General features: G+C 41.1%; 1 protein-coding gene across 6 annotated transcripts in view; it reads left to right on the forward strand.

The window, feature by feature from the left end:
- FOXP2 (forkhead box P2) overlaps positions 1-13,922 on the forward strand; it is a 618,653-nt gene that overhangs the window by 441,768 nt on the left and 162,963 nt on the right. For 3 of the 6 annotated variants that reach the window (XM_081957449.1, XM_081957451.1, XM_081957452.1), the window contains exon 4: positions 3,954-4,043. The exons of 2 other annotated variants lie outside the window; for them this stretch is intronic. In XM_081957449.1, coding sequence (XP_081813575.1) covers positions 3,954-4,043 — 90 coding nt within the window. Of the gene's footprint in view, positions 1-3,953; positions 4,044-5,559; positions 5,638-13,922 lie in introns of all 6 variants that reach the window. One more of the 6 variants, XM_081957453.1, reaches the window with a different exon arrangement.

The following is a 13,922-nucleotide window of genomic DNA, read 5'->3' on the forward strand; positions in this document are numbered from 1 at the left end:
ATTATAGGAGATCCATTTGGGCTGCATCTATTTTCATAAGAAGCCCAGGCAGCAGAGATGAATATCAACATCAAATATGATTCTGAGTGCTTTGTTATTTATGTTTCAGAGAGATTTTGTAGCCTTCAGCTCTCAAGAATGTGTCATGCTGTGCTGTTTATACATTGAAGATATTAATGACCATAGATGTCATTTTTCATTTTAAATCTCAAATGCAACAGGCTGATAGGTTAAGCATTCCTGTTTTTAACAAAACAATATGAGTGACATCTGTTTCCGTTTAGAAAAAAGGAAATGAGAAAACATATCTTTAAAAAGAAGAAAATAATTTGTATACATTAAGTAGAAACTTCACTAAATTGTTTTTTAAAAAACTGTATACTTTATTAGTCCTAAAATAGGAAGAGTTTATATCACATGAAAAATGTGCTTGTGGATACAGATATAATTTTAGTATCTATAGGATTCAAAATTTAAAAATCATACAGACAAATTGACACAGTATAACCTAAATCTTCTCAAGAACAAGCCTCACCAACATCAGAGAAGTATTTTCCCTGTTAAGTACATCTCAGATCACAGCTTTAGATGATTCCATTTGTTTGCATTTTGTTGCTAATTTTATTCGGCATATCTGAGTAATCTTTGATATTCTAAATACCTGTGGTTTTTATTTGCTCATTCCTGAATTCTTAATAAGGAGATTGAGTTATTCTATCATAATTTCTGTCTTTTAGTCAATTAAGTTACATACTAAAATCATTTAAACTATTGTGAAAAATACTTTTAAAAGCTGCTCTGATTTATTTGCTCCTTTAAACCACAGATCCATAACAAATCAGAACAACACTTTTCCTAGTTTGAAAATAATTCTATAGGATAAAGTTATTTCCATATAGGTTGGCAAAACTTTAAATTTTGACCAATAATTCATACATTAAACTCCATTAAATTCTATGCATCATTCATAATTATACAATATTTTAAAAAGTCCCATATGTAATAATACCATTTCCTTTTTTTAGAAATAAAATTGCACACATCTAAGAATATATATATATATATATATATATATATATATATATATATATATATATATATATATATATATATATATATATATATATATATATATATATATATATATATTTTATATAACCTTACACGGGAAAAGACCCGAATACAACAAAACCAGCATACCTACACCCGTGAAAATCTACGAAAACAAATTATATATATATATATATATATATATATATATATATATATATATGTGTGTGTGTGTGTGTGTGTGTGTGTGTGTGTGTGTGTGTGTGTGTGTGTGTGTGTGTGTGTGTGTGTTGTATTTATACTGATAAATAAATAAAGGGAGACTAGTATAGATCTATTTCGAGCTAACTCGCTCTCATCAGCTAGCCATACTCTTACTGGGATTTGAACCCCGGGCTGTATATATCTTAGGCAGGAGTCTTAGCCACTAAGCCACGGGCTCATTTCCTTATCAGTTATACATACACACACACACGCATACATGCATACATACATACATACAAAGAGAGAGAGAGAGAGAGAGAGAGAGGAGAGAGAGAGAGAGATGTAATGTCAAACATTACAATAGAAAACCTGAAATGTATTTCTGAATAATAATTTGTTAAAATACATTACCCAGTGAAATATACATGCAGTTACTATTTATGTAATATCTTATATAGCAAACATATAGTATGCCAAAGGACCCCTGCTGTCTTCAGGTACAATTGTGACAGAAACCCTGAACTACCATTCATAGTCAGTATAGATAGTAGAAAGGTACCATTAGTCTAACTTGCTGTGTGACAATTTCCCTTTTATACGTGTGCCACTGTATCCCATTTTCACTTTTTATGAGCCTTATCATGTTTTATAATGGGTGGAAATTATCTTTCTTCAAGGTGATGGTGTACAGAAGTGTGAATTCTGTCTCCAATAAAAGTATCTGACTTTTCAAAAGTGTAGTCCATATTCTGTTATTCTTATGTAATGTCTTCAATGGATATCTCCATTATATGTTATAAAGATTCATATTTTTGCCGAAAGTTGATAAGAAATCTGCAATCTGTTAAAAGCTTACAGACGAATTAGTACTGCTAGATAAGTTCCCTGAAAATCCAGTTTGCGCATATATATATTTACTATTCTTTTCTAAAACAAATGACCACACACTTCCTATGTCAATTTTAATCCAAATATAGCATTTCATATTCGTTATAACTTACATTAATTAGTTTATATATTATAAATATAATCTTGGACTATATTAGCAGATTTTGATTCTGAGAAATTTAAAGCAGACTTAAGTTACAGCTGCAAATTATAAATTCACCAATATCAACATAATTTCAACTATTTCAATTAAATAAATAATTGCTAATATAATTTGATAATATAACTCAGAAGATGAATTGGTACCATGTAAGCCACAAGTTAACAAGAACTTTTTCCTTTCCTCCTTTTGTTTTGTCAATAAAATATTTCTAGGAAATAAATTGTGTTTAGATGTAACTAAAAATTGGTACTTTGTGTAAAAATCAAGTTATGATTTTTTAATTCGGTTGCCTTGCTGATCTATAATTACTTGGGGATGTAAAAGAAAACCCAACCAGAATGTTGTAGTAATGTGGCTATACTGAAAGGAGATATAATTTTCAGTCTGGTATTAATGCCTTTTAGAAGGAGACAAATCCTTGTTCTTAGGAGCTGTGATAGAGCATGTAGCTTGTTTACTTTGGTTTGTTGTGTCTGCTTGTTTTTTCAGAAAACTTGCATGGAGCCAGACTGTAGCAGCCTTCTCTCTGTCTTTTCATAATTGATCAGGGGACGACTGCTTTCCCGAGGGTTAAGACGTGGCAACTTTTTCTGTTTGCTCAGCATCTCAATGCAGTAGTTCAAACATTGTTCACACCAGCTGGCAGTGTAATGCCATATGCACATCTTGTCAAAGCAACTGTTGTCATGGATACTGGAAACTACCTTAAAAACCATCTCATTTGCGTCTAAGCAAAACTACCATTCTTTATCAGTTTGGTGACAATTTTTAGAATGAATACAATCCTACTAATAATATCTGAATTCTGAATTGCTCTCTCAGTGTCCTAATACTTTGTAGAAAAAGTTTAATATTTTATATAGTTTAATACTTTGGAATTCTAAAATTGTAACAACTACATTTGTTTAAAGTTAATACTTTTTCTGATAACTGGCATAGCTCCATATAATTCTGTTATTCAAGTTTTATTTTACTTAATTCAAATGAACAAATGTAAATACTATATTTTGATTACCATGTTATCACTTACAGAAGCTAATCTGATTGTTTAAATAGTGATTTCAGAGTTTAGTGAGAATGCAAATGAAAGCCACTTAATTTTATTTGGCATTAAAACTCCACTTTATTTTGTCAAATGACAGATTTCTTTTTGAATTGTAGGTATAGAAACAGTTTTAATCTTCAACGAATATCCTTATTAATTCACATTCAAGATAATCTGATGTTGATTCATCAAATTCAATTACAGCTTCCGGTATCACTTGAAGTCTACAGCTTTTAAAATTGTAAAGTGAAAATGCAAATTGAATGATGATTTACAAGGGTGTGAGCATTTTAGCTGAACACTTATAGACATGTTCCTTGTGGAGATGAGGCTATTGATGCAGTTTATGGTTTTTCATCTTCAAGCACTTTATACAAATTAATGTTATTTCCTTGAGGATTTGTTGCATATATATGTTTTTTTCTTAAAATCTGAAATACATACAATCTGTGGATTTTTCTTGCTGTGTTTAAAAATATGCATTTTCATTTACATAGGAAAAGCCATTTTTTCTTGAAAATCAGCATTAGATAAGTTGCTACTGAAACATTTCCAACAAAATGCTTTAACTTTTATTTATTTCCATTTTGTCTCAACTTTCAGGCATTGCAGGCAGCCAGGCAGCTGCTTCTACAACAACAGACAAGTGGGCTGAAATCTCCTAAAAATAGTGATAAACAAAGACCACTTCAGGTGAGTAAAACATCCTTACATCTTAAGCTTTATTTATAAAGAAAAGTACCCATACACACCTATATAACTATGCATATCTGTAATTTCCTGCTTGTGAACAAAATGCTTTGTATAAATATTGGTAATGTAACTAATTAAGAAAGCATGCACAGATGTAAACAGAACAAGTTTCAGCCTACTGTGCCAACAACCTTTCAACGTATACTATATCTGGGGGTTGTGCACATTGTTATCATAAACTAAACTGATAAGTTTACAACAATGAAATAAATGATCTAAAATATCCAGAGGAAGCCCTTTTGCTATTCTGCATCTTCCTGCATTGGTTATATATTTAGGATCTTTTCTCTTTTCAAATATTATGTTAAAAATCTGAAAAATATGATTGTTTTATCACACAATTCATAAACTTTATGAAATATTAAATATGTATAATATTTAAAAGAAGCAAATCTACATGTTTATACATATAAAATTAAGATTAAATATTATATTGATGCTTGATATTAACTTTTTGATGCTTATTAAAACAATGAAAATAGGCATTGCTAATGAGCTACTTCTAACTTCCTTTATTTGAAATAAATATTTATTTATCACTTGATGTTTCTTAAGATGAATATGTTTTTGGCAATAAAAGTAATGGTGCTCTTCTCACAATGATCCATGTTTATTTCTAGTTTTTTTTAAAAATTACACTTCTTTGAGAAAATGCTACTATTGTTTTCTTTAAATCAATGACTTGAAATATTGCAAATTATACATATTCTTCTCCAAAGTGCTGCCCATAGCATTTTAAATGTTTGGACACCCCCTTCAGCCCCTCTGTTAGCTCTAATCAGAAAGTGTTTTTCTTTTTTTGTCCCAAGTCCTAAATACCGGTTGCTTGGGATGGTAGATATATGGGGTACTTGTTGCAATTTGAATACTATTTCATGGAGACTTGATAAATGCTTATCCCATCCTCATGGTATGGCTATCATGCTATCTAGATATTGTGAAGGGTGATTTTTATAGCCAAAATGAGGGAGATGAAATATTTTTCAAGTACATTGAGGGACGTATGAATGAAACCACCAAGTTTGGCAGGGTTGAATCTCACATAGAATTACTTCAAAAATCACTTCTGCAACTATTGTATTTTTTCTAGGACAATTATTTCTCCTGGGTTAAGGATCATTTATCTGCTTATCTCATGTATGAATCCTGTGACTAGCTTAGCCATTTATGCAATGAGTAGGGTTTTGTCAAAATGCTGCTCAAAGACAGTTGGTTACATAATACCACCACTGAAATTAAGTAACAGCTAAGTGAATACTTTTTCAAGGAATACTGAAAATGTGGTGAAACCGTAACTATAATATTCAAAATTAGATAATTATTATGAATTATAATTAGAATTTAGGGCCACAAGTTAGCAGTTTAAACATATGCTGTAAAAAGTACATATAACTTCAGTGGATCCATACATGCATTTGTGGAAGCTCCATTGCTGATTATCTTGGGTCATTCACAGATCACTGTGTTGCTCTATGGACCTCTGAACTCTATCCAACGGAGATGGTAGCCTTGCTGTTGTTTCACGATGAAAGATGTGAGTAAAGAGCCCCTGATTTTGCCAGTGTTGCATTTGCAATACTCAGTAAAATGTAGAAACTATAGTGGCCCCTTATTTCAACTTCTCATTTTCTCTTTAACAAATAAGAGATTAAAAAGAATTTGGAAATTGTTATCTCAGATAACAGATTGTTTAACAAAGACCTAAGGAGAAAAAGAAAAGCCCCTGCTCAGACATAAAAGAAAAAGATAGTTAACATGATTACAAAAAGTAATTGAATCAAAAGAACTCATATTCCCACCCGCACTCTCCACAATTATGATGCAGCTTTGAAGAATAGTTTTAGTAGTTTTCACTTCTGTATAGTTTGGAATCTACCATATCATTCATATCCAACAATCATAGTTTCTCTTTACCTAGTTTATCATAGAACAGTTAAAATATGACTCATAAAGTTGGCTTGTTTCAACAAAGAGGAGTGGAGGAATTTTTATGTAATCCTAATCTTGTTAATGAAACAGAGACCAGGAGTTTCTGGTTTCTACTTATGGCTGCACTGAAGCAAGAGTACATATCTGCTCATAGTCCTTTACTATCATGATAATCTGTGGTTTATCTTTATGTCTATCTGCAGGTAATTAAGGGTGCATAAGAAATAGCTTTTTATAACAAATTTTAGTAACTTGATTAACTGACATTAGGGTTTATAATATGAATGATGCAAGTGTGATGGGAAGTATAGAAATTTAATAAATAAAATAAATATGAAATTAATGGATAAATAATATAAATAAATGCTTTGTGGTTATTTATATGATGAAATTATCTTCTTAAATGTCTAAGTAGTCCTTCAACTCATTTAATACCTCATGTAAAAAGTTGTTTCAAGAAAAAAGAGACATTCTAAATGAATTTGATCATTGAAAACTCTGATCTGATTACATCAACTATAGGATAATTTCAAATACAATATGAATGTTTTTTTTTTAAATTGTACAGTTGTTTGTGGTAGTTTTAGCTAGAATTTCTGTTTCTAAGTTTCATATATTGTTATTTTAAAAACAACATATGAAACATAAACATAAATTCTAAGTTTCTTTTTGCTCTTGATTAAAATTTCATGTTCTTTATTTAATTTCTGTGCAAACAGTAATATAATTTCTAATCTGAGCCTAAAAAATTTTAAACTATAAACTTTAGAGAGGAAATATGCTAATAATTCATAGAGTTTAAATATTTCTGACATTATCTACTTACAGAAAGCAAAGCATTGACAATCATTTATGTGAGATTTATCTCTACTATTTTGTAATGTAGCCAAATCAATGGATTGCTTTAAAATAGCATTCTATTTTTAATACCAAGTTTAATATTATTTTCTGATAATTTCAATAAAATAACTTCATATAAAACAAACATTAAAAATTCAGACACAATATGTGAAGTTTAATCCTGTATTGCAGTCTCCCCATAGCAGTGGTGAGTTGCCATTTTTTTTTACTACCAGTTCACTCCTGGCCATGCGCAAAAGAGACCGGGTAGGTGGGTGGAACCTCCCACCGCCGCTACTACCAGTTCGCCTGATCCAGGCTGAACCGGGAGCAGCCTACCTCTGCACCACAGCCTTTAGAGTGTAGGTAGATTGCACTATTAAAATTACAAAGTAAATACCACTGCACTTACTGCAGTGTATTCAGTTTTAGGATCAATCTGCCTGTAATGAAGTGAGCTGACAGTGCAGTCATCTAGATTTTTGACTTTAACATGTTGAACTGAAGTCAATGAGGCTTACACCCTAAGTAGGGGGGTAAATTATAGCCTAAAAGGACCAATATAATTCATCAAAAATTTAAATGTTATCCTATATATTTTTAATTTTGCTATTTGGCAGAAATTGGATGATCTGGCAAACTGCTTTATAAAAGTTTTAACAAAACTTTATACTTACCTCATCAGCAAACAAATGAGAAATGAGATAATATTCTAAAAATATTTTACAAAATGATTTGTATTGGAATTTATCCTTCAAAGACAGCTTGTTTATCCATTTGCAGAACAATTATCATATTCTTGGAAGAGCTAAAATACTGTTTTTTTACATAAAGTTGTGTTTATGCCTTAAAATTAAGCTTTGAAAAGTGTTAATCAATTCTCAGTTTTTCAAATGTTATAGGCAATTTTCCCTAGTGGTGGAGGCAGCATCCAGATTGGGTTAACCTTCATCCAATTATATTGAGGACTGGGTCTTGTAATGTTGTTTAAGCTCCGCCCCTGTTGCTAGGTAGATCCCAGCTTCGACTCAGTCCAAAAGCTGAGGACAGATGCGTTATCGTGTTTCTCTGGTGTTTTGATCACTATTGGTATCGTAAAATTGTTTATTGGTGGATTTGCTTAAGGAGAGTTTGGCTCTACCAACAGCCGATCAGCCCAAAGGTCCTAGCGGCCAGGCTTTTGATTGTGCCTCTAAGCCCTCTCAGGGCACGCAGGCTATTAAAGGGAGCGAAAGTCTCTGCTGCGAATGGAAAATTCGCCTCTCGAGTCAGCAAGTGTGCTTGTTGTGAAAGAATTTAAATTGCTATTGCTCCTGAGCACCCGCAGAGTCCCCTTGACTTGGGCTACAGAGTGCTTGGCTGGGGAACGCTCCGCCGCTCCTTTAAAAGTAGAGCGGCGAACCGCGCACTGTATTAAGTAAAAAAAAAAGTCTTTAAAAGTGCTAACGGCCGCGGAGCGACCCAGATTGCCGGAATTGCAAGATCGCCGCAGAAGAGCCCGTTGCGAGCCTCGGGCATTGCGAGGAGAGGCTTTGGTGGCAGTTAAAAAGAGCGGGAATGCCATTTTGATTCAAACGGCTGTCAAGGATTCCAAAATGGCAGCTGCCAGCACACAGACTCCCGAAGCCTCAACTGACAGGGCAATGGAGGCTCAAATTCTGACTCCTAGTGAGGCTGGCTTAACTCCTCAACCAACCCATCAGCCCAGTACCTCTGAGGGCAGGGGTTCCAACAGCATCATCAGCAGCAAAAGTAAGAAGTCTGCAAAGGCAGACAGTGGCAAAAATGCAAAGAAGGCTAAAAAGGCAGCCAGCTCCCATTATGAGAAGCAGAAAGAAAAAGCCTTAGATCGCTTACACAATAAGGTTGCCAGCAAGAAAACATCCTCTCCTAAGCCTAGTGATATGCCTCAGCTGCCCCAAGGACAGTATTCCCTTCTGCTTTCTCCTGGGGGCAATCAGACCAATGACAACCCCACTAACCCTGTCTTCCCAATAGATGTCTCCAACATCTGGGGGTCATCCCAAGCCAACCAGGGGTGCATGTCTGGTGGTGGAATGGAGTTGCCTCCTGTTGTCCAGAGGCTGGATTCTCTGCCTTCTACCTCCAGTTCTGTGGGATAGCCACAGGGTGGCTTTACACCAGTGGTTCCCAAACTTTTTCAGTCCACCGCCCCCTTGGTGCTACAAACTGATCCTCAGTGCCCCCCACCCAGTGGTGGAATTCAAATTTTTTTACGACCTGTTCTGTGGCCGCCGCTTGACGATTGGTGAGCCAGCCAATCAGTGAGAGCAGGGCTAGCATAGTGCGGACAGGCGGGGGGAGCGAGTGATCAAAGGGAGGCCATTTCGCCTCCCTTCGCTCCCACTTTGTCTTGATGAGGTCACTACAACTTCCGGGCGCGGACGGACAAAGGTAGCCAGAGCGGCCCGGGCGAGTGGGAGAGCAATGGAGGATCAGGCAGCTCTCTTGCTCGCCCGCCCCCCGGGCTTCCCCACCGCTCTGGCTTCCTCCTTCCATCCGCGCCCGCAGCTGCAGCGACCTCATCAAGACAAAGTGGGAGCGAAGGGAGGCGAAATGGCCTCCCTTTGATCACTCGCTCCCCCCGCCTGTCTGCACTATGCTAGCCCTGCTCTCACTGATTGGCTGGCTCACCAATCGTCAGGCGGCGGCCACAGCTACAAGACCACCTGCTGCTGCCCAGGTAGCCATACCTGCTGAACCTGAAGCTTCTGACCAGGAGGAATTAGACCACTCCTCAGAGTCAGAGGAAGGAGAACTGAGGGAGGCTGAACTGTCCAAGGATGAGGGCAGAGACCCTAACCAGAAACCCCTTTCTGGCCTTTTTCCTCCTGCCCTGTTTCCCTCTCTCTTGTACAAGGCCAAGGCAGCCTCCAAGAGAGGGCCCCAGACAACGACCACGCCTCGACCTACGACAGTGAGTGCAGAGTCCCTGTATGCAGAGCAGACACCCGCAACTGAGGTTGACCCAATGCCCAAAATTTTTGTGGACCTGATCCAGCGACAGTGGGCAGCTCCAACGTCCGGGCCCAATCCTTCGGCCAATGACAGGAGGTTCTTTAATGTGGCCAACGAACTGTCCCAATTTCTGGCAGTCCCTCCTATTGATGCTCCGGTGATCGCCCTTTACACCCCTGCGCACATGCCAGGGGCTCCAGAGGACGTTCTCAAACCGGAAGAGAAAAAGGCCGACCTGACCCTACAGAGGGGTCATCAGGCAGCGGCTTGGGCGGTAAAGGCCGGCACTTTCTTCACCCGCCCGTGCTTACTGTGGCTGCAGGAACTGCAACAACATGTTCCGGTGTCCGACATACGGTCCCATCAAGACATCGCCAAGCTGGTGGCGGCGATTCAGTTTGCATCGGACGCTACTCTGACCTCTGCCAGATTCGCCCCCAGGTCAATGGCCTCCTCCGTGGCCTCCAGAAGGTTGCTGTGGCTTCGTCAGTGGAAGGCCGACGCTTGTCACAAATGGAAGCTGGCTTCTGCCCCCTTCAAGGGGGGTTCTCTTTTTGGAGATGCCCTTGACCCATATCTCATTGAGAACAAAGAGAAACGGAAGGTCCTTCCATCAGCCCCGAAAAAGGGCTTCAACTGCCAGGCACCGTACCCCAGGCACTCTCCCTTCCGTGGCCAGGACTCTGGTTCGTTCTATCAGGGCCAGGACTATGGTTCCTCCTTTCGGGGGGCGGACTATGGGGCTCAGGGTTATAAGCAACAGGGAGGCTTTGCCTCCAGGCAGAGGCCTCAGCCTGACCGCTTTCAAAGGGGGAAATCTGCCAGGCGGCCCTTTCGAGGAGGGGGGGGTCGCTACTATTGTAGAACCTAGGCCCCCCGAATCCAGTTACCCCATCGGGGGTAGGTTAGCAAAGTTTGTCCACGTTTGGGATGCTACCACCTCTGACGCTTGGGTCAGATCTACAGTTAGACAAGGGCTTGCCCTTGAGTTTATCTCCAACCGCCCTAGCTCCTTCAGGGCCTGTCCCGTATCTTCCAACCCTGCTCGCAGGCACCTCATGTTGGAGGCGGCCCAGCACCTCCTCGACATTTCCGCCATACAGCCGGTACCACCTGATGAATGCGGGCAGGGGTTTTATTCCATCCTTTTTGTCATTCCGAAAGCCTCAGGGGGCTGGAGAGCTATTTTGGATCTTAAACGATTAAACCGGTTTATATGTTACAAGCGTTTCAAAATGCATTCATTACACTCCATCTTGGGATCCATTAGACAAGGGGATTTTTTGAGTTCCATTGACCTGACAGAAGCCTACCTCCACGTCCCCATTTTGCCACATCACAGGCAGTTCTTGCGTTTTATGTACCTGGGGCAGCATTTTCAGTACACTGCCTTCCCCTTTGGCCTTTCTTCAGCCCCTCGGGTCTTCACTAAGATCCTAGCTGCACTGATCGCAGACCTCAGGGAGGTACCTATTCAGCTTCAGGCTTACCTGGACGACATATTTATTCAGTCACCCTCCCCTCGCCAGGCTCGGAGGGACCTCGCCTCCACTATCCAGGCTCTTCAGGCGCATGGTTTTTCCATCAATGCCCCCAAGAGTCACCTGCACCCATCCACCAGGTTGATTCACCTGGGGGCGCTGATTGACACCGAAGTATGCAAGGTGTACCTCTCCCAAGAAAGGCAGGACAATTTGAGAACCCTAGCTGGTCGGGTAGCCGTGTCACACAGGTGCTCCTTGGCACTGCTGTCTAAATTGATGGGTACCATGGTGTCGGCCATTGGGATTGTTCCATGGGCTCGCTTGCACTCACGTCAACTTCAATGGTTCCTCTTACCTTTTCAGAGGAAACTGTTGAGCTGTTCGCTGGCCAAGGTTCAGGTTCCGGCGAAGGTCAGGCGTTCGCTCACTTGGTGGACTTCTCAGGCAATCACAGAAGGCCTGTGTTTCAAGGACCAGGAGTTCCTGACGGTTACTACGGATGCCAGCCTCTTCGGCTGGGGGGCCACCCTCCAGGCACAGGTAGCACAAGGCTAATGGGACCAGGTGGAACATGCCCACAACATAAACTGGCTGGAGTTGAGGGCGGTCCACCTGGCTCTTCACCACTTCTTCCCTACAGTGGCAGGGAAACATGTCCTGGTGCTTACGGACAATGTGTCTGCCAAGGGACTTATCAACTGCCAAGGGGGCACCAAATCTCGGCCTCTCATGGACGAAGCCATGAGGTTGGGCCTTTGGGCCGAACAGAACTTACTGTCCCTCACTTCGGAACACATCTCGGAGGTGGACAATGTGCAGGCGGACTGGCTCAGCCGCGAGACTTTGGACAATGCCGAGTGGCAACTGCACCCTGCTATATTTCGGGACATAGTGGACAGGTTTGGTATGCCGGTGGTGGATCTGTTCTCCACTCCTCTGAACAGCCAGCTCCCAAGGTTTTTTTCCAGATACCCTACACCTCGGGCGGAGGGGGTGGATGCTTTGTGTTGTCGCTGGCCCAGGGGCCTTCTTTACGCTTTCCCACCCCTACCCCTTCTACCCAGGGTCATACAGAAGATTCTGAGGGAGGGGGCCGAGGTGGTGCTGGTCGCTCCACACTGGCCACGCAGGCCTTGGTTCGCTGACCTGCGAACGCTTTCTGCAGACAGGCCCTGGAGGATCCCTCGGGACAGGATCCCCCTACGTCAGGGGTCGCTGGAACATCCAGACCCTCAGTGGTTCCAGTTGACCGCCTGGCGTTTGAGCGGAACGTCCTAAGGGAGGACAGATTCTCCCTCAGGGTCATTGACACCATTCAGGCCGCGAGATGGCCGTCCACTGACAGGATTTACAATGCCACCTGGAAAGCCTTCTGTGCCTGGTGCATTGGTAAGTCCTTGGACCCTGTCCAAGTCACAATCCCACAACTGCTTGAGTTCCTACAGGATGGTCTGGACAAAGGTCTGGCTCCTAATACTATCAGGAGACAGGTGGCAGCCATATCCTCCGTTTTGGCATGTGGGGGGTCCCCTTCCCTTGCCCAATTACCCATGGTGCGTAACTTCCTCAGGGGGGCATCCAATCTCAAGCCCCCTGCGGTCCATAGGTATCCTTCCTGGGATCTGACCAAGGTTCTAGACGCATTGACCAGGGCTCCCTTTGAACCGCTGAGAGAAGTCTCACTCAGGTTTCTGTCCTTAAAGGTTTCCTTCCTGGTGGCCATAACTTCGGCACGTCGGATTTCGGAGTTGCAGGCTCTTTCATCCAGGAAGGAGCTGTGCGTTTTCCATGCTGATCGAGTGGTCTTACGCCTGGACCCCTCCTTCATCCCCAAGGTGTGTTCTTGTTTCCACAGGACTCAAGAGGTAATTTTGCCCAATTTCTGTCCTAATCTGGTCCATCCTCTGGAACGCAAGTGGCACACCTTGGATGTCAGGAGGGCCCTTAAGATTTATCTACAGCGTACGGCTGCGACTCGGAAATCTGACGCTCTCTTTGTCTCCTTTCAGCCCACTTCATTGGGTAACAAGGTCTCCTCTCCTACCATTGGCAGATGGTTAAAGGCCTGCATTTCCTTGGCCTACCAGGCTCAGTCTCTCCCGGTGCCTGCTCGGATCATAGCGCATTCCACCAGAAGCGCTTCCACTTCAGCTGCATGGGCTGCCCAAGCGTCCCTGCATGAGAGCTGTAGGGCGGCCACCTGGGCTACTCCAAATGCATTCATTAAACACTACAGGATGGATTCCTTTGCATCAGCGGAGGCGGCCTTTGGCCGCGTATGCTGCAATCAGTGGTTGGGGCTGATGCTTCATTGTCACAGTCTTAGACCCACCCTGGGACAGTTACTGCTTGGGTACGTCCCAATCTGGATGCTGCCTCCACCACTAGGGAGAAAGGGCGTTGGTACTTACCTGAGACGCCTCTTCTCCTAGGGTGGAGGCAGCATCCAGCCCCTCCCGGTTTTTGTGGTGTGTTCCTATTTCCTGGTTAGCGTGTTAAGGTTCTGTTTTAAATGTTTACAGTTTATGTAAAAAAAAAAAAGAATGTTACATAATAAAAGCATAGGACGGTTGGCCGGAGTGTGTGT

The sequence above is a fragment of the Natrix helvetica genome (assembly GCF_964273705.1).
Source record: "Natrix helvetica genome assembly, chromosome: 6".
Taxonomy (NCBI): Eukaryota; Metazoa; Chordata; class Lepidosauria; order Squamata; family Natricidae; genus Natrix; species Natrix helvetica.